The sequence below is a fragment of the Taudactylus pleione genome, unplaced genomic scaffold (assembly GCF_031769625.1).
Source record: "Taudactylus pleione unplaced genomic scaffold, aTauple2 ptg001248l, whole genome shotgun sequence".
NCBI lineage: Eukaryota > Metazoa > Chordata > Amphibia > Anura > Myobatrachidae > Taudactylus > Taudactylus pleione.
In genome coordinates, this window is record NW_028285648.1 from 545,726 (window position 1) to 567,392 (window position 21,667).

The window sequence follows — 21,667 nt, forward strand, 5'->3', positions numbered from 1 at the left end:
TCCCCATTCTGTCACTCACTATGTGTCCCTGTCACATTCATTCCCCATTCTGTCACTCACTATGTGTCCCTGTCACATTCATTCCGCATTCTGTCACTCACTGTGTGTCCCTGTCACATTCATTCCCCATTCTGTCACTCACTGTGTGTCCCTGTCACATTCATTCCCCATTCTGTCACTCACTATGTGTCCCTGTCACATTCATTCCCCATTCTGTCACTCACTATGTGTCCCTGTCACATTCATTCCCCATTCTGTCACTCACTATGTTTCCCTGTCACATTCATTCCCCATTCTGTCACTCACTATGTGTCCCTGTCACATTCATTCCGCATTCTGTCACTCACTATGTGTCCCTGTCACATTCATTCCCCATTCTGTCACTCACTATGTGTCCCTGTCACATTCATTCCGCATTCTGTCACTCACTGTGTGTCCCTGTCACATTCATTCCCCATTCTGTCACTCACTATGTGTCCCTGTCACATTCATTCCCCATTCTGTCACTCACTATGTGTCCCTGTCACATTCATTCCCCATTCTGTCACTCACTATGTGTCCCTGTCACATTCATTCCGCATTCTGTCACTCACTATGTGTCCCTGTCACATTCATTCCCCATTCTGTCACTCACTATGTGTCCCTGTCACATTCATTCCCCATTCTGTCACTCACTATGTGTCCCTGTCACACTCATTCCCCATTCTGTCACTCACTATGTGTCCCTGTCACACTCATTCCCCATTCTGTCACTCACTATGTGTCCCTGTCACACTCATTCCCCATTCTGTCACTCACTATGTGTCCCTGTCACACTCATTCCCCATTCTGTCACTCACTATGTGTCCCTGTCACACTCATTCCCCATTCTGTCACTCACTATGTGTCCCTGTCACACTCATTCCCCATTCTGTCACTCAGTATGTGTTCCTGTCACATTCATTCCCCATTCTGTCACTCACTGTGTCCCTGTCACATTCATTCCCCATTCTGTCACTCACTATGTGTCCCTGTCACATTCATTCCCCATTCTGTCACTCACTATGTGTCCCTGTCACATTCATTCCCCATTCTGTCACTCACTATGTTTCCCTGTCACATTCATTCCCCATTCTGTCACTCACTATGTGTCCCTGTCACATTCATTCCGCATTCTGTCACTCACTATGTGTCCCTGTCACATTCATTCCCCATTCTGTCACTCACTATGTGTCCCTGTCACATTCATTCCGCATTCTGTCACTCACTGTGTGTCCCTGTCACATTCATTCCCCATTCTGTCACTCACTATGTGTCCCTGTCACATTCATTCCCCATTCTGTCACTCACTATGTGTCCCTGTCACATTCATTCCCCATTCTGTCACTCACTATGTGTCCCTGTCACATTCATTCCGCATTCTGTCACTCACTATGTGTCCCTGTCACATTCATTCCCCATTCTGTCACTCACTATGTGTCCCTGTCACATTCATTCCCCATTCTGTCACTCACTATGTGTCCCTGTCACACTCATTCCCCATTCTGTCACTCACTATGTGTCCCTGTCACACTCATTCCCCATTCTGTCACTCACTATGTGTCCCTGTCACACTCATTCCCCATTCTGTCACTCACTATGTGTCCCTGTCACACTCATTCCCCATTCTGTCACTCACTATGTGTTCCTGTCACATTCATTCCCCATTCTGTCACTCACTGTGTCCCTGTCACATTCATTCCCCATTCTGTCACTCACTATGTGTCCCTGTCACATTCATTCCCCATTCTGTCACTCACTATGTGTCCCTGTCACACTCATTCCCCATTCTGTCACTCACTATGTGTCCCTGTCACATTCATTCCGCATTCTGTCACTCACTGTGTGTCCCTGTCACATTCATTCCCCATTCTGTCACTCACTATGTGTCCCTGTCACATTCATTCCGCATTCTGTCACTCACTATGTGTCCCTGTCACATTCATTCCCCATTCTGTCACTCACTATGTGTCTCTGTCACATTCATTCCCCATTCTGTCACTCACTGTGTGTCCCTGTCACATTTATGACAGAAGAGATTTAAATAATGTTTTTTTTTATAATATCAGGTTTCCATTGTCTAAGTGTATTTTGAAGGAGGGATCTTCCCAGTGGGTCTACTCTCTAAACTCTAATAACATGAGAGAGATGGAACCTGCTGCGTCTGCTCCTGGGGAAGGAGTTCAGTGACGGACATGATGTGCACTGTGCATCCTGTCCCCCATGCGGTGCGTTGAGGTGAGTATTATGGTGGTTGGGGGTGAGGAGGGAGAAGGGTGAGGTGGGTGCAGGGTCTGATGCTGCCTGTGTTTATGCCCCCAGATGCTGCCACCTCTGCTCAGACACACCGCGGCTCTCTGCCAGTAAGGACCCGTCTCCATGCCCTCTGCTGTGGGGGAACCACACAAGTCCCAGCAAAGATGTCAGCCATCTCTATTCTGCAGGGACAGGCCCATGGCTATGTTATACAATAGTGACCAATCGCATTCTGCTTCCTCTTCTGCCCCTTATATACTATTCCCATCACACAGACTTTTCTGGGCATTATCTGCTGATCAGGGTGCGATGTACTCATCCTTGAAAAGTGTTAAAGTACCAACCAATCGGCTCCTAACTCATTTTTCAGAGCCTGTAAACTGATAGGAGCTGATTGGTTGGTACTTTATCTCCATCCACTTTATCACTTTCAAGGCTTAGTACATCTCTCCCTTTAAAATTCAAACAATATAAATGACAATTATATTTATGTAACACAACACGATGAGGGTAGTAGTGCTCCAATGTCCTCCATATGCTGGCTAATGTCACTGGACACTGATTTATTTTTATTTTTTTATTTTTTCAATATGGTGCATGCTGGGACTTGTAGTTCCACCACGACTGGGTTGTTACAGCATGTAATTTTGTCTCTGTATGATTAAGCATCCACGGCCAGTGACCTTAAGCACTTTTAGGCTGCATTTTTTCCTGGAATTGTTTTTTTTGTGTGTTTTTTTTTATTCCAGCTTCGTTTTCCTCAGGAGGGTCTATAATTATTATATAATATGCTGTCAATGCAGAATTAGATCTTATACTAGTTCTAGTTGAAACGTGTTATATTTATTATGTTTTTTTCTAATCTTCTATACAGAAGGCTTTCAGCAAGCAATGGGCTTCTCTGCTGTGGTCCTAGTAAGTCATTTTCATTTCCAGGTATATACAATAATGGTAAATACGCCATCAAGGGTTTTATTTTTGCAAAACTTTAAGGTGGTTCTGCAATTAAATATTGTTATTTTAATTTGTTATATGTATCTAACCAATCCTCCCATATCCATGGTAATATATGTTTATATACTTGTTAATTATATGGTCGCCATATGACCCAGCGTACGAGTCGTGCAGGACCCTGCTTTGTGTTTTTTAGTGCTCAACTGTATTTTATTTTTGACCATAGACAGACATATTGGTTTTTTTTTATGACCCTGCTCTCCCGCATGCTGCCAACCTCATTCACATTGGGCCAGATTGAGAGACAGACGCTAATGCAATTTTCTCGATTGTTTGCCATTGCGTATGCACCGCACTGCGTTCGCTTTGCGATCACGCACGCACAGAGGAATCCATCGCCAAGTGAGCGACAGATGGGCGCCGATGTACTTCGATGTTTACGTAGGTATGCGTAGTCGCGCGCAGGTGAGAAGGCAGCAGTGGGCGTCTTAATGATCAGGTGATCTCTGCTGACATTTGCATATTTCTGCAACTGCGTTGCGTACGAATACGCAGTTGCGATCGCATTAGCGTCCGTCTCTGAATCTTGCCTAGTGTCTGTAAACACCTGCCAGCTAGCAGCGGGGCTCATGTGAGAGTGTCTTCTCTATTTCAAGTGTCACCCACATAATTAACAGGTATTTATTTTAATATTGGATATATTGACTTAATGGCCGTGGTCCCAAGCTTACTGCTGATGGTCCCATGGTGTGGATATTGAGTCCCAGCTCTTAGCTGTTCTATTTCCAGCTGCTGTTGGCAGTTCCTGGGTCCCTGCCACCTGTAAATGAATATGTGCTCTATACTGTGATATTAGTGTGCTGTCATAGTAGGGCACATTATACTGTATCGCAGGTTTGCAGGATAGCACAGATAAAGTGCGTGTCCCCACCACACATAGTATCGGGTGCTGTGAATGAGGATCCTCTGCTTTCCTCTAATGAGTAATGTAGAGAAGCTCACATGGGCGGTGCCCGTCAGGCGATGCTTCGTAGGAAACCTGTTTCCTCAAGCCACCATAAAACAACATTATTGCATGTTACATAGCAGCGACGCAAATAGCGTTCATTGAAATGGAAAAGTGGATACTTGTCACTGGACAAAACGCTGCCATGTCAGGGCTGGTTCGGCCTCTGTAATTGGCGCGCCCGTTCAGAGTACCCCTATGAACCTTCTCCTTTCCTCATATTGTAAATGGTTTGTTCATTTATTACACTAGAATATGTCAGCTGATTGCTGCCTAAACGTGAATTTATATTTGCGGAATAAAACATGGCGATACAGCCATATTGTAATTGTGGATGATTGTACAGTAATTGTGATGCTCGTTGCCTCTGGGATTTCTTTTTGCCATCCTACATTGATGTTTTTTTTGGTCTTAAAATAATAAATAGTGTTCATTCTAGCACCCTGCACCTGTCACAACCTGTGCAGTTCCTCTTTCCTGCCTGGGGTGTTGCTCTCTGCTCTGGTGCTTCTAGCACACTCAGCTGATGCAACAAACTACAGACCAGAGGAGTGTGCTAGAGAGCGACACCTGAGGCAGGAAAGAGGAACTGCACGGGGTGTGACAGGTGCAGGGTGCTAGAATGAACACTAATAAAGCAAATCCTGGAGCTTCTGCATTCAGCATAGTGTGAAATAGTCCTAGTCGGTGATATCAGGAGCTCAGCAATGGAGGCATACATGACAGACTGCAGCCACAATTTTCACTATACCAGTGATAAACCTGGTTACCTCAGTGGATCTCGGCCTTCGCCCCTACGGGCAGGACCCTGCATCATTATTTTATTACTTCAAACTGGGATGATTCTGAAGGCTGAAGGGACATCGTGCAACTAACATTATATAAAAAAGTTGCTACTGTCATCGTATACAGTATATGTACATGTTCCATGAGCTGCTCAGGTATTCAGATAAAGCTGTGATTGGGGGGAGCATTTTGTGTCTGTGCACACCGCATTTCCTGTCTGTAACAATGTCTGAGTACAGAGAGCGATGGTTTGTGATCAGCTACAGGTGAAGTGTGAGAAATTTGGCCCCACATTGCTCCAGTTTGGGGTTGAACGTGAGGTAAGGTTGGTCTCCTATCCACTTAGGGATGACCTCTCAGGCACTTATGGTTTAATATAGTTTTTGAGCCTACAAAGCTGCTCATACACGCTGCAATATCAGGCCCCAGGTGAATGGGGGGAGATTCCATTAGTTGCGTGCTCCATACTGTGAAGTCGTGCGTCAATAGCCTCCGGTTCAGATCCCGGCTCCGTAACCCCGCACAGTCAAGATCCAGACAGGTGTGGTAGGTATGCTATCCCTAATCCTCCCTTTTTAGAGAAAATAACATGAAACATGACCTGTCATTATTGGCCATAATTTGCTATTTAAACACCACTAAATACATTACTATCCATTAGGAGGGGTGTCCCAAGGGTACATGGTTATCATCTACTCTGGATTTTCGGGCTAAAATCTGTGAGTTCTTCCTTTGAGACCCATGTTAACGTGAATTTGTAATTTAATCACAAAAAACAGCCGTGGCCATGGGTTATATCCGAGGTAAAAAGTTGCATGACTTTAGTTTGCATCTAATTGAATCTGCCCCAGAAAAGGTCTGACTACCTGAGAACTGAGCTACTGGGTCACATCCAATTCAGCCTCCCAGAGGAAAATTGGTCTGTCCCTCTAAGGTCAAAATGGATAAAAAATGTCCGATTATTAAAGTGATATATATACACTTGTTCTCTTGTCATAATACAGGGTTCCTGAAACAGGACAGCCAGAGACACTACAAGTCCCAGCCTACACATGGAATTGGCAGATACAGGCACCTGCTACCACCGGAGACGGTAAGGATTTTACTGTTTATTTCTTTACTCAGGGTTAGTATTAACCACTTGCCTGGCATAGTTGCAACCACACCCGGCGGCTGCAGAGAGGACAGAGCAGCCGCCGAGAATATACAAACCAACAGCGCTCTGTCGGCGCTGTCATCCTCTCCCTCCCCCTGCACTGCAAGTGGCAGCCCGGCGGCTGATGAGGTCAGAGCAGACGCCGGGAAAATACATACCAGCACAGCGCGCTGATGGCGCTGTCATCCTCTTCCTCCCCCGCCCTGCAAGGTTCAACCAGGCGACGACCCACCTTCGGCTGCAAAGTGGACGGAGAAGCCGCCGGGCAAGCGAGCAAACAGGGTGATCCTCCTCTCCCTTCCCCAGCCCTGCTAGAGTCAGCCCGGGAAAATGGGAGCAAGCCCCACCCCTCAATGTATACCCTGCCCGCAGCAGGACCTATAAGCAGCAGAGCACTGGCCACATTTTTACGGTATATAGTAGTGATGGCCGTTGACTGTACCATCGATGGGCGATAGGTTCAACCATCCATATAAACATTGATTGTTTGACACCACAGCTACCGATGTTTTTCTGGTATACAGCGTTTAACAAAATAAATAAATTTTTATTAAATCATGTTGGATGTTTTAAAAAGATGTTCTTCAAGTAATTCAATCAAAATAAAAACCGCCAATTTCTGAGCGTTTTTGGAAAACAAAAAATATTAGCCAATTAAATGGTTAAACACAATATTGAGTCCGTTATTAGTGGAGACTCAAACCAGTCATGAATTACTGACAATCAAGATCATTGCTGTAGTACAGAGGTGTAGTGTTCATTGTACCACCCAGCACCTCTCCCGTGCAGTTCCTCTTTCCTGCCTGGGCTGTCGCTCTCTGCTCTGGTGCTTCTAGCACACTCTGGTCTGTATCTCAGTAGTTTGTTGCATTAACTGAGTGTGCTAGAAGCACCAGAGCAGAGAGCGACACCCCACGCAGGAAAGAGGAACTGCACGGGGTATGAGAGATGCAGGGTGCTAGAATGAACACTACAGAGGCCTCCGCACCAAAGTCATCATGAAAACATTTTACTGTAACTCTGTGATCAGAGAAGGGCTTTTCTCAGTTAGCAGTGGGGGAAAGTTACGAGGCAGGGCGCAGGAGAACAGACTTCTCTTCCTCCCTCACGTGGAAGATAGGACGATGAGGGGTCTGAAATCATCCACCAGTGTCTCATGCAGGGAGGTATGAATGTCAGCAGGGCTTTCCCCATCAGCTTACGCTTGTCAGAGGGGGTTACCAGCAGCAATCACAGGCCTCCAGCTTTAGAACAATCTATCACCAGGAGCCGTGTAACTGGACCATAAAAAGGCCCAACTCGTTGCTGACCCCAATAACCTCTACAGGCCTTCACTTCTGGCTACCTCGTGCCTCAGGCTTTTATAGGGAGCAGCACACTCTCTCCTGCCTCAGGGTAGAAGGATTCTGTACTTGTGTTGCTGGATGTCCTCCTATTACTTCATCCTCTAATTGGTGTTTGATTCCCTCACTAGGATCCGAAGAAGAAAAACAAGTTCCAAAAAAAAGAGATAAAACCCGGCACGGACTACGAGTACGGCGTCCTGAACTTCTGCGTCTCCGGACACAACATGGTCTATGTGGAACATTTTTCTCAGTATATCCATAATTTCTGTAACCAGATGTCCATTAGAGTGGAGGAGAGGTGAGAGATCACAGACTGTATAGTGGGAGGAGTAGGGTCCCCAGCAGCACAGAGTATATCAGGTGATGTGTTAGTGAGGACAGGGCTGCATGTGACAGGGGCAGTGACATGATGTGAGGAGGGGAATGGAGGCAGCACAAAGCCACAGACTGAGAGTTATATAGTCGGAGGAGCAGGGTCCCCAGCAGCACAGAGTATATCAGGAGATGAGTGATGTGTTAGTAAGGACAGGACTGCATGTGACATGATGTGAGGAGGGGAATGGAGGCAGCAGGGAGCGACAGACTGAGAGTTATACAGTGGGAGGAACAGATTCCCCAAGCAGCACAGAGTATATCAGGAGATGAGTTATATGTTTAGTGAGGACAGGGCTGCATGTGACAGGGGCAGTGATATGAGGAGGAGATTGGAGCAAGCAGGAAGCCACAGACTGAGAGTTATATAGTGGGAGGAACAGATTTCCCAAGCAGTACAGAGTATATCAGGAGAGTAGTGATGTGACAATGACATTAGAGCAGAGGTTCCCAAGCGCGGTCCTCAAGGCTCCCCAACAGTTCAGGTTTTAGAGATATCCATGGTTGAGCACAGGTGACTTAATTATTACCTCAGCCAATTTGATTTAGCCACCTGTGCTCAACCATGGATATCTCCAAAACCTGAACTGTTGGGGAGCCTTGAGGACCGCGTTTGGGAACCTCTGCATTAGAGGAATGGAGGCAGCAGGAAGGCGCACACTGATATTTATGTCAGTGGGGATGAAATCTTAGACAGTGGAAGGAGCCGGGTCTTCCTACAGCACAGAGTAGTGATATGGGGCTCCTGCCACACAGGGCAGGTAGTAACGGTTCATCCTAACTTAGGGCCTGATTCAGAGACTTATAGTACTACAATCGCAGCTGCTAATGCCTCGCAGAGCACAGATGAGCACAGGGGCGCCCACTGTCGCCTTCTATCCACCAGGCGATGTGCAACAGCGTAAACATCGGTACCGTCGTCGCTCATCAGCAGGCAGTTATGCAGCATGTTAGTCGGGATGCAATCGGGAAGCCGGCTGACATTATACCAACAGCCAGCTTCCCGACGAGGGTGAAATGGCCGGTGTCTAGATGTAGACGCCGCTCATTTCACCGACGCCGGGAGACCGGCGCCCGGCAATCCGATCGAAGGGATGCCGGGCACCGCGAGCGGACAGCCGCGGGGGGGACTTGGGGTTAGGCACCACCCGGGAGGGTTAGGCTAGGGGGAGGGAGGGTTAGGGTTAGGCACCCCTGGGGGAGACTTAGGTTTAGGCAGCGGAGAAGGGGGGGTTTAGGCACTTACAGGGGGGATTAGGGTTAGGCACTTGTGGGGGAGGTTAGGGTTAGGCACCCCATGCGGCCGGCGATATTTCATACCAATTCCTGTTAGTCTGACCAGCAGCAAACACTGCAGCTCCCCTGACACGCAGAGAGCAGATGAACACAATGGCGTTGTCCGCGCATTAGCCAACAATTGCCCGTTCTGCGAAAATATCAGCATTGCGTCCTTGTCTTACTGCGTCCTTGTCTTGTAAGTCCATTGTCTTACTGAGGTTAGTATAGTCATCATAAGATAACATGACTATCGTTCTGCTGTTGGATGTCATTGAATAATAGTCGTTGTCTTTGTAGCTACGCAAAGCCGACGAAGACTAAAGAGCTGATGCTCCTGCAAGATGTGGGGAACAAGATGTTTTTGGACTCCGTGCTGAGCTCCCACGAGAGGGTTGTGCAGGTAGGTAGAAGATGGCGCTTCGTTACCACCTCGCTCCCCCCGGTGAGCACAATAAGAGAACCGACGCCCGGTAACCGCACCCTCTTATTATAAATGCACATGATCACCATCCACCTGAGCTTACCGCTGCTGCAATTTGGCTAATGCACAATACGCCACAAATCATGTCAGTTACCACAGCGGGGGCAGTGAAAAGGTCGACATGTATTTAGGTCAACAGGATCAAATGGTTGACACATGCAAAAGGTCAACATCTAACATATCGACACTAAAATGTAAACATTTTGTTTGTTTTTTTTCATGATTTTTAGGGTTAGACTAAAATAAGATTCAAAAAAAAAAAAAATCGTGTTGACATTTTAGTGTTGATATGGTAAATGTCGACCTTCAGAACCAGTTGACTTTTTATCACTGTCGATCTTTCATACCACACCCATCAGAAACATGGCTGTAATTCTAGGTGTGCTCTGTACAGTAACCGTAGCGTCTCCTGTGTGGTCTGCAGGTCAGTGGGCTCGCTGCCACTTTGGCTCCTGTGATCCTGGAAGTTCTGATGATGAACCAGCCTGAGGGTGTCCAGCTTCTGGTTAAAGAGGTAAAGGAAATGATTTATGTGGGATTTGCCATATTTTGGATTACTATAATTAATTAGCTGCACCTTTAACGCCCACATTCGTCATTTTTTATTTTATTAAAAAGAGGAAAATACCGAACAGTTTCTGCCTTGTGATTTGTCCTGGGACTGAGGGGTCGCTGACAACTGCATTATGAAGATGGTTGTGGAGGAGAGTTGAAGTGTGATACATAATAGCCCTGCATGGGGCAAAAACCAGGAGATGGCTTTGGATGGTGTAGTCACATCTCCTAAATGCTCAGTACTTATTATTATTATACATGGCAGATGTTTGGGGCAGTAAGTACTCGGGTAACGTGTTGATGGATGTGTCTCCTTTATGTGAAATCTGTCATTTCTGATACTGATGTAATATTCCTCCCCCCCCCCAGCATACGGAGGAAGATTACCTGGAGAGATTCAAATCTCGTCCAGACCTGGAGAACCTGAGGGCGTCCATGATCTGAAGCCCCTGGAACTAATCCATCCACCGATCTGTAGACACTATCGAGTCCCTGAGATGGAGAACCAGGGACCAAGGATTTTCAGAGACCGGGTGTCAGCAGAACGTGACCTCGTGTCTGTGTAGAAGACACAGACGCTTGTTAGGAAGATGTACATGTCATATTTATAATTAAAAAAAAAAAAAGTTTTTCTGGAAACATGTTGGATGAATTGTGCCGGCTTTATCGGACATATACCCTGAAATCGGGCAGGAAGGCTGCAGGTAACACTACAGAGAGGACCACAGAGCGGCCTCCTGCCAGGTGTACTGGGAACTAATAGTAGAAGATCTCAGAAGCGCATGGGACCCTCGCCCAGCCACAAGATAGATACACATCAGCGCAAACTGTCAGGTGGGCGATATAGTGAGCAGAGAACTTAGGGCCTGATTCAGACCCGTTCGTTAGGCTGCGTTCACAAAGTATGCAAATCCCGCGATCGCTAGCAAGACATTAGCACGCCCACTATTTGTCTTGCTGTGATCGCGGTATGTATTTAGACGCCCACCAGCCTGACACAAGACGCCCACTTTCCCTTAGTAACACACGTCATCGCCAGGAAGTGTATTATACAATCGGTAACATCGGCCCCATACGCAGCACTTTTGGCTGACCATACCCTCCCGCAAGTACTACGAGTGTCGCTGTGTGTAATTCAGCCATGTGACGTGTATGCTGACGCTGCGTCTTATGCACGCCCCTGAAACGGCGTTCAGACACACAGATGCCTGCTTTCGCACCACCACACCCCCTGTCACCATCGACCCCCCCCCATCACCACCCACAAATGGCACATCCTGTCACTCATGCTTGCGGAGCGTCTGTACAGGGTGTGGACGCTTCCCGATCGCATGGACTAGTTTGCGCACTGCGCCTTTGTACGCATGCGCAGATTGCAAACATCGGCAGGCTATGCGAACGCAGCCTAGCGAGCGGGTCTGATTCAGGCCCTTACAATCAGACTCAATATTTTACTATGAAAACCACCTTTTTCTTTTCCATATTCCCAGACTGGGCCGTGACCATAACCTCAGTCTATATATCTTAGAACCCACTGGTGCACCTTATCTATGTATCTTCCAGACCCTCTCTTGTCCCTTTACATGCCAGCCCAGAGATTCCTCATGCTCCTCTATGTGCCAGCCCCGATCCCCCTTTATTTGACAGAGCCATGGACCTGGCCCCCTAATGCCCCTTTAAGTGCCAGTTCAGAGCCTGCTCCTGATGTGCCTCAAAGACGCTCATGTTCCTTATGTACCAGCCCAGAGCAATGCTGCCTACTCCCCACAAGTGACTGTTGTCTGTAGTCCTCCTCAGGACAACGGGAAGACCTCCTGTGCGTTGTCGGTCAGGCTCAGCTTAGCAGCACTCTCCGCGCTGTCTGATTCGCAGCAGGAGGCGGGCAGAGAAGGGCTTGCTTAGGCGCCCGGAAATCATTGTGCCAGGGGTGGCTTTGGGGAGGACAAAAGATGTGCTGCGGGCCGGCAGTGTCAGGCAAATGCGGAGCTGTATGGTGGCCCAAAATTTCCAGACACCACCTGTTCGGAAAGAACAGTTCTCCCAACTGATCGTGCCATTTCCGGACTGTCCAGAGGATTCCCGGATGAATGGTATACCGTATAAACTATTAAGCAATGACATGGAAAACGGAATCCTATCACTGCTGATAAAAGTCACGTAGTCTGTGACAGTCACTAGGATTGTATGCAGGAGAGCGGTAACCTGGCCTGCCGGAGCCTAACCAGCATCCTAAACCTGATGCCCCCACACACACACCATATATATTGATAAATGGTGCAAATAAAATAAAGGGGATGTCCATAGCAATCAATATATGTCAGAACTTGTTTTCAAGAAGCTCTCCTATTATTATGCCGCTTAATGATACCCCTTTTACACCAGAGCTAAAACCTTGGTTATTGCAGGGTTAACCCAGGTACCTCCTTGGTGTAAAAGGGGACAGGGTGGAGTGACCCGGCAATCCAACCCAGGTAACTTGCAGGGTTTAACACGGGAATAACCCGTGAAACCCTGCAGTGTAAACGGCACGATCCGGGTCGCGATGACCTGGAGCGTGCCGCATGCCGGCTTCGGTGGCGCTTAGAGATGATGTCATCTCCAAGCGTACACTTCCACACCAGAAGAGCAGGGTCACTGCAGACCCTGCTCCGGTGTGAACGGCACCGACTCTGGAATATCCTGGGTTGGCGCCGACTAAATTCCGGGTCTGATCTGGTTTGGAACCCTGGTTCAACCTCCGGGTCAGACCCAGAATTGAGGTATAAAAGCAGTATAATACTGTATATTGTCTAGTGGATCTTTTTTTCAAATTTAATTGAACAACAAAATATTGGGGATTGGACCAGCCATGTTTAGTTGTGTGATGATTAAACACGCACACACACGGCTCCGCGCACAGAGGCGACCGTTATTTCTGATTAGTTTTTGACAGCTGAATGCAGAAGACACTGAGCCTTTGTAGCCTAACAATTATTTTGCATATGGGCATTGTGCAGATCTCTGTAATTGTGCTGCATTGGGGATAAAAAGGATAATTGACCGAGTTTGAGAACTAACTATCTATCTATCTACCTCATATCTATCTATCTACCTCATATCTATCTATATACAGTGCATCTGGAAAGTATTCACAGCGCTTCACTTTTTCCACATTTTGTTATGTTACAGCCTTATTCCAAAATGGAATAAATTAATTTTTGCCCTCAAAATTCTACACACAATACCCCATAATGACAACGTGTAAAAAGTTTTTTTGAGATTTTTGCAAATGTAATAATAAAAAAAAAAGAAGAAATCACATGAACATAAGTACTCACAGCCTTTGCTCAATACTTGGTGATGCACCTTTGGCAGCAATTACAGCCTCAAGTCTTTTTGAATATGATGCCACAAGCTTGGCACACCTTTGTTTGGGCAGTTTCGCCCATTCCTCTTTGCAGCACCTCTCAAGCGCCATCAGGTTGGAGGTGCACAGCCATTTTCAGATCTCTCCAGAGATGTTCAATTGGATTCAAGTCTGGGCTCTGGCTGGGCCACTCAAGGACATTCACAGAGTTCTCCTGAAGACACTCCTTTGATATCTTGGCTGTGTGCTTAGGGTCGTTGTCCTGCTGAAAGATGAACCGTCGCCCCAGTCTGAGGTCAAGAGCGCTCTGGAGCAGGTTTTCATCCAGGATGTCTCTGTACATTGCTGCATTCATCTTTCCCTCTATCCTGACTAGTCTCCCAGTTCCTGCCGCTGAAAAACATCCCCACAGCATGATGCTGCCAGCACCATGCTTCACTGTAGGGATGGTATTGGCCTGGTGATGAGCGGTGCCTGGTTTCCTCCAAACAGAACGCCTGGCATTCACGCCAAAGAGTTCAATCCTTGTCTCATCAGAACAGAGAATTGTGTTTCTCATGGTCTGAGAGTCCTTCAGGTGCATTTTGCCAAACTCCAGGCGGGCTGCCATGTGCTTTTTACTAAGGAGTGGCTTCCATCTGGCCACTCTACCATACAGGTCTGATTGGGGGATTGCTGCAGAGATGGTTGTCCTTCTGGAAGGTTCTCCTCTCTCCAATAACACAGGCCTATCTTAACTCCCTTGTCAAGATTCCAGCGGCCTCCGGTCTCTTAACTGCATCCCATCTCATATCTATCTACTGTATCTATATATCCCATATATATATCATATCTATCTATCCCATATACAGTGTGTGTGTGTATATATATATATATATATATATATATATATATATAGCTATCTCAAATTTATCTATCTATCAGTGATGCATACTTTTTAGTTTACTTGTAAAGCTAAATACACACTGTGATTTTTCACTCGAACTGGCAGGTGGCGCAATTTTTCTACCAGTGGGAGGTCCCGATATCGACAGCACGCGCTATACAATTTAAATGAGAAATCTGCAGATTTTTTGTCTCGTGGATCAATAATTTGCATATGTCTGCTCACAAGAATAATAAGGTAAACATAAAATATCGTAGTCAACATGCTCTGATTACCGTGAATGACCCATACACTGTACGATATCAGGACCTATCAGCCGTTACATGCTGGCCAGTCTGATCGATCCGATCTTTGAAACAGTTTTTGGAGCGTTTTATTGGCATTTGGACAAAGAGCTCACGCCTACACACTACGCAAAAAAACAGGACGATCACCCTATTATTGGCAAATCAGCCCAATAATTGTATAGTGTGTACCTAGCTTTAGTCTATTCTAAACAATTACTTTATAGATTTCTTTACATATCTCTTAGGTGAGAGATGTGCAAAATAGCAAATTGTGCAACTCCAGAAATGTCACATCCCAGATATATATGTTTTACTCAGACAGATAACGTTATACGGCACTGAAATAAGCTGCTCTAATAGTCTCCTTCAACATCTTGGGCAGGTAAGTCTCTGCCGCCACCAGGCTCCTACACTGGGACCTGAGGGCCTAATTTAGACCCGCTCGCAAGCGGGTCGATGGTGCCCTAATATGCATGTGCACGACGGAGGGAGCTCCGTCGTGCGCATGCGCGAGACCCGCATAGCGACAGCCAAGCTGTCGCTCCGGGTCTCGCACCAAAGGGGGCGTGCTGTCGATGGTGACTGACAGCACGCCCCCTTTGGTGGGCGTTCCGGGGGCGTGGCTGCCAGACGGAGGCGTTCCCATGGGAACGCCTACCGTCTGGGTCCGGCCCCACTGACATCACTAGTGATGTCAGTGGGAGTGATTTTGGCTCTGATAGAGCCAAAATCACTCCAGGGCTTGCGGCCACGAGACCCTACCGCAGGGTCTCGTCGCAGACCATCGCGACCATCATCATGGACGCTCGCTATAGCTGTGGGTGGTAACCCACAGCTATGCGAGCGTCCAAGAGGCCGCTGCATTTTTAGGTAGGAGGGCCCTGATTCAGAGCGAGTGCTTTGGTCAGAGCGTCCGGCTCTGAATCAGGCCCTGAAACCGCTTATCCCAGGCACTTATTCCTGCGTATACTGTAATACTTCCTGGTTGGTGTTGGCTTAATTACTCACTGGCCACTTCCCATGAACCAGTGCAGCTCTCGGTAGCGGGCAGAGGACTTGAACTTCGAGACACTGGGCTCAACCACAGGAGAAACGTAAAATGGAATAGCATTCTGGCGCTATTCCGTGGTCGCATGTCTTGAAGCTAGAGGATCTCTATTAACTTCAAATTACTTTTAAAAAGACAATTCCTTTGCGGACGGCGCTTAGGAATAATACAGCATACAGATGTTGCACTCCTCTAGGGATGGTCAGAAGGTAAATCTCTCACGTGTCTTGTGGATACGCACATAAGAGATTACAGAGCCTGTCCGTCATCCAGTTCAGAGGCAGAATTCAGCAGGGGGTAATTTCCATCCATTTATCCTTTTAAACAATTAAGACTAGTTCACAAACCGGGAAACCTTCTCCCTAAATTAAATATAACTTCAATTTCGCAGGAACCTGTTGATTTAGTTCATTTCTGGAATACCAAACAGGGATGATTTCCCCCCCCCCCCTTACACTGTGGTACACACCAAAAATAAGTTATCTATTTGGAATTTGGATTAAACAGTAATTGAATTACTAACCTATGCCCCTTCTGTCCTACAGGAAAACCTAGACCTGATGCACTGTGTTTCTCCCCAAATTACCTGCTGTCTACAACTGATTACATTATACACAGGAGACACCCTAGTGTCATTTTTTTTAAAAAAAAAAGGCGCTTTCAAAGTTAATAAACCCAAAAGTCTGTAATAACAACTTGACTTTGAAACCAAATATTTAGACAAGGCTTCTCTTAGTAAAATATAACAAATTTAATATACATATTCAATGTTAGCAATTTCGACACACATGAGATATAACAAATCTACCACATAGTAATACAAACATGTATAAAATAGTGTCCCTTGGACTTCAATCGGTCCTTGTATAAAACGATGTGAAATTTGAAACAAGGTAACTTTTGGGTATATATCCTCACTGATGAATTACAATTGGTCACAGTCTTCTGTATAGTTTAGTTGCGTACATATAGTGTGCAACGCTCACCGGCAAGTTGAAAAAGCACAAAGTGAGATCCCTTTAGCTTAGGTGCACGGGATCCAGAGGAAATGCTGTCACTCAGTATTAGTGTCTGCCTCCCCGTATAACTTGTGGAGAATGGCGGCAGTGTGTCTCCCCTGTATGGCTCTCCTCCTGAGTCTGGGTGTCTCTGTTTACAGCGGCTGGTGCGGTATCCCGGCATTCCTCATGCTGGGTCCTCCCCGTGGGGATCTCTTGCCTCTAGTTATAGCCGGTGATAGCCACTTGGTAATGGATGCCACTGTTACTGTCTGCTGTCAGGTGTGGGCAGGCAAATGCAGAGCTGCATGGTGGCCCAAGATTTCCAGACCCCATCTGTTCAGAAAGAACAGGCCTCCGGACTGATCAAGCCATTTCCGGACTGTCCAGAGGATTCCCGGACAAGTGATATATAAAGTATATACTAATGAACTATAAAATGGAAAATAGAATCCTATCGCTGCTGCTACAAGTCACGTAATCTGTGACAGTCACTAGGATTGTATGCAGTAGAGTGGTAAACTGGCCTGTTGGAGCCTAACCAGCACCCTGAAGCGGACACCACCATCCCTCCACACACACAGCAAATATATTGATAAATGGTGCAAATGTAAAAAAGGTGGTGATGTCCATAGCAACCAATATATGTACCAGTAGGGGGCAGGCAGAGCTCCAACGGAAGAGCAGTGAGTCAGAGGATCAACTGTCACACTGCACCTGCACTGACAGTTACTCATTTCCTTGAAGCACATTTTCATATGCCATGGTCTGCAATGTAACAAATGAAGATGTACGTCAAGGTCCATTCTTCAACCTGGGCAACGCCTGGTATCCCAGCTAGTTATACTTAAACACACTGTGCAAAACAGTCCACATTAGGCGCAACATGAAAGTTTAGGCAATCGTGGCCATTTTAGCTGCGTGGCTCGGGTCTCCGGGTACAGATGCAGTTTCAAGTTCAGACGTCGGCAGCTCGTAGCCCATGAAGTACGTCGCGTGCCGTGCGCTGGCTTGGTGGGTATATAAGGTGTGCACACATATCACTCGTTGCTGTCTTGGGTAAAAGGGGCAATTTATCGGAGTATCAAAAAGGGATGATTATTGGCTTTCAGGCCAAGGGTGGCCGTATTTCTGACACAGCGCAGTTTGTGAACTGGTCGCGTGCTGCTGTGGTGAAGGTGCATCGTGACTGGACAAATGGCACCATTTCAAATTACTGACGTGGAAACAGCGGAGCACCACGTGCCATTGATGTGAGAGGTGAACGTCGGCTACGAAAGTTGCGTGAGGGCCAACCAACACACTACAGTACAGTGTAACAGCTCACCGTCAAAATGAACCTGGGGGCCACCAGATGTGTCTAAAACGACAGTTCTGCGAACGCTGCTGCGTAGGGGGCTCCGAAGCAAATGGATGGTCACTGCACCTATGTCAACGAAGGTGCATCGGCGGAAAAGGATTCAATTTTCACGCCTGTATCGGAATTGGACCTCCACTGATTGGTGAAGGGTTGCCTTCTCCGATAAGTCACCTTTTCTGCTTCATCAAATGGATGGACGTTGACGTGTCAGGCGAGACACATCAGAGAACAAAGACCCTGCAACCATTGCTGGCGGTGGCAGCGTTATGGTCTGGGGAATTTTTTTGTTGGCATTCTCTGGGCCCACTCTTCCATATTGAAGGCATCCTGAACCGATTTGGTTATGAATCCATCCTTGCAGAGCATGTACACCCATACGTGCTGATTGTCTTCCCTGAGGCGGATGGGATCTTCCAGCAAGACAATGCGACATGTCACACGGATAGAAATGTCCGACAGTGGTTGGATGAGCACGACCAAGACTTCCAAGTACGTCCCTGGCCCCCTAATTCCCCGGACTTGAACCCAATTGAGCATCTGTGGGACCACCTCGATCATTGTGTGCGCTCTATGGATACTCCACCATGCACCCTCCAGCAGCTGTGGGATGCACTGCAGTCAGCATGGCTCCAGATACCCGTGCCAACCTACCAGCACCTTAATGAGTCTACCTGCTGTACGTGCTGCACACGGCGGTTACTCTGGCTATTCGCTGCTGGTCATAATAATGTGACTTGACTGCGTAGAAGCTTTAGTAAATAAGTGCTGCGGAATATGTGTGTGCTATATACATGTTAACTAGTAATAAATAACCTAGATTTATTATATATATTAACTGTAAGCTACATCTAATGGGTATCTGACATGTCACATTATATTAGATGGGACTTTGGAGAGTTTATCTAGGCCTCTGCTCAGCAAGACATGGTCTATGGCGCTATCACCAGAATTTCTTCCACAGCTGTGTAGGCTGATAATCATTATCAGACATAACTGATCCTGACTAACAGTCTTGTGCAGCTCTAATGCAGATGCAAGCTCTGTGCAGAGCTATTGCAGCTGCTTGAACCTGAGGTGATACTGGGTACAGCATCCGGCATTCAGAATCCCGGCAGTGGAAATGCCAGCAAATTTTGGTAAGTAATTTCAGAATAACCCTTACCTTAATTCTAACCCTCCCCACAGCAGCCCAACCCTAACCCTCACACTTACCGTTCGAAGTTGTCGGCACTCTGACCAGTCAGGATCCTGCCGCCACCGTTCTGAATGCCGTGATGCCGACTACATCTCGCGATACTGCTTCAATGATATCAGGAAAGTTCACACACAAACCATAAATATCTATTTATTAACTTTACATCCCATAGACATTCATAGAATCTGTATCCGTTAGTATAAGGCTGTCACTGTAAATATAAACCGCTGATGGTACCTCACCATTTTCTGTATGAGGTATATTTACATCATGACTCCTACACAGGTGCAAATAGCTGATCAATAAAGGTCCCGTCAGCTCCGTCCCAGGATAACATTTGTTCAGATGAGAAACCTCAATTATCAGACACTGATTCCAACGCAACAGTGGCCAAATAATGGAGGATAACAACACGTCCTTATCTTTGCCAAGCAGACAGAACATCAACTCCCTGAGGCAAATATCAGATCTTGCAGCCACCGTTGACCCAGTGTCCAGTTCGGCCAATGGTGAAGCCTACCCATGCACCTGGCTCCTCTTCTTCAGGAGTTCCTCCGTTCTCTTTTTCTGATAGTCCTGCATACAGTCCTTAAAGCTCTGCACCTGTGCCTGACACTTCCTCCAGTCCTGGTGCTCCACCATACATTCCTGTACAGCGTAATGGAATGCCGTGCAGCCGGTCCGGCCAATCATCTCGTCCACCGGGTCCTCCTCATCCTCCAGTTTCCGACTGCGGTTGTGAGCTTGCGGTGTCGGAGCGGACATCTCATCTGTGACAGAGGACAGATAACGGGCACGTAAGATGTTTATAATTAAAATGAGACACATACTACTATATTTCTTACACTGATTGTGTTTATGAAGTAATATAGTTACTATCACCTCACGGCCATGTTCAGGCAACTGACTGGGGACACTGAGCGCCTGCCAGGATGAATACATTCTTAACAACAAACTTTAAACATCGTGCACCCCTGAGTTTTATTTCACCTCCTCCCACCCGGGGGAAACTGCTGAGCTTACGGCCCTGGTGCAGACAATCCACAGGATGTTACGTCTGAATGTGAGGAACAGTGGAAAAAGTGCCCCAGCCTGGGATATTGTCACACCATTAGCTCTCCAGGGTGCGATCTGAAATTCATTGCGCTGTCAAATAGACTGCAAAGGACATGAGACTGTCCTGACCCAGAACGCCAATTCCAGGGACGTACAAAAACACTGCGTAACCTGCCTGCTGTGCCGTACACGACTTCCACTGAAATTATTCCCGACTAATGCACACATTATAACAGGGGAATTGGGTGACAACAATATAGGTGGGGTAAATACAGAGAATCCTATATACAGCCCTCCCCCGGATATGTTCGGTTTCACCTGTACAGTTAAGGCCCCTACACAATAGACAATTTTTTTTTTTCTACCGATTTGCCCGATTCCGACGCATCGGAACGACAAATCGTTAAAATTGTCCTGTGTTCGCACTATATCGTGCGGTGCGCGCTCCCGTGGGGGGTGTCAGTAGTATTGTCTGAACTTTTAAACATACACTCCAATCAGATGATGCGGGAGGCTGCAGGAGCCGGCATATCGGGAACAGGATCGTCCAGTGTGTATGGGCAGCCCGATTTGTTGGGCCGTCGGCGGGTGGGCGGGTCTCATCGCTGGGTACACACGTGTACCCAGCATTACAGTCGTTCGTATAGCATACAAAATACAACACCCTTACAGAGTGTACTGCTGTATATTGCAAACCACCATGAAATTAGCAGTAATAGGAGTTTACCGTAGTTATCCTGGGTTATTCTCCATGGGAATGACCATGGCGGCCTTCATAAGGGTAACGTGACTATTTCTGTACTGAATATGTGCCTTGTATATCAGACTCCGGTACCCTTGTGGGTAGGATAATGCTAGTAACACTAAAGCTGCAGAGCCACATATTGCTTAGAGCATATGTATGTATACTTACATATACAGGTATAAAGCCATGACTGCACAAATACAAAAAAGAACAAATGCCCAGGTGCCCTCAGAAGGGGTTACCTGTATGTGTGTGTGTGTGTGTGTGTATATATATATATATATATATATATATATATATATATATATATATACTCTATAAGGCTATAAGCAACATGTGGCTGTGCAGTTTTTGTGTAACCATGTATAATGCAGAGGGCCAGTTGTCTCACCTGGTGCAGGGTGCAGCCACTTCTATTCTATTACTCTGTGTCCTTCCGCCCTCACACACGGCTGGCAGCTGCCCATTTGTGCGTGCCTCATTGCTAGTGAGAAACCCATTGCATTTCAAACCTACTATCCCTGTTGTCTCCGGTTCC

The 21,667-nt window shown here is 46.8% G+C and overlaps 2 protein-coding genes across 3 annotated transcripts; one reads left to right on the forward strand and one right to left on the reverse strand.

Annotated features, from left to right (window-relative positions):
• Positions 1-2,174: 2,174 nt before the first annotated feature.
• On the forward strand, positions 2,175-12,508 carry MRPL48 (mitochondrial ribosomal protein L48). Of its 2 annotated transcripts, none has more exons than XM_088462462.1 (8): positions 2,175-2,256; positions 2,341-2,381; positions 3,149-3,210; positions 6,025-6,113; positions 7,651-7,820; positions 9,470-9,572; positions 10,078-10,167; positions 10,578-12,508. In XM_088462462.1, the coding sequence occupies exons 1-8, from the start codon at positions 2,242-2,244 to the stop codon at positions 10,650-10,652; spliced, it is 645 nt and encodes a 214-aa protein (XP_088318588.1). In that variant the 5' UTR covers positions 2,175-2,241; the 3' UTR covers positions 10,653-12,508. The 2 variants fall into 2 exon arrangements, with proteins under 2 accessions (XP_088318588.1, XP_088318589.1); XM_088462463.1 differs by having other exon boundaries at positions 3,149-3,189; positions 10,578-12,499.
• Positions 12,509-19,462: 6,954 nt separating this feature from the next.
• Positions 19,463-21,605, reverse strand: COA4 (cytochrome c oxidase assembly factor 4 homolog). The gene is made up of 2 exons (XM_088462464.1): positions 21,521-21,605; positions 19,463-20,098 (listed from the first exon to the last, which is right to left on the reverse strand). Exon 2 carries the CDS (start codon positions 20,091-20,093, stop codon positions 19,845-19,847), a length of 249 nt encoding a protein of 82 aa, XP_088318590.1. The 5' UTR covers positions 20,094-20,098; positions 21,521-21,605; the 3' UTR covers positions 19,463-19,844.
• Between the last annotated feature and the right edge of the window lie 62 nt (positions 21,606-21,667).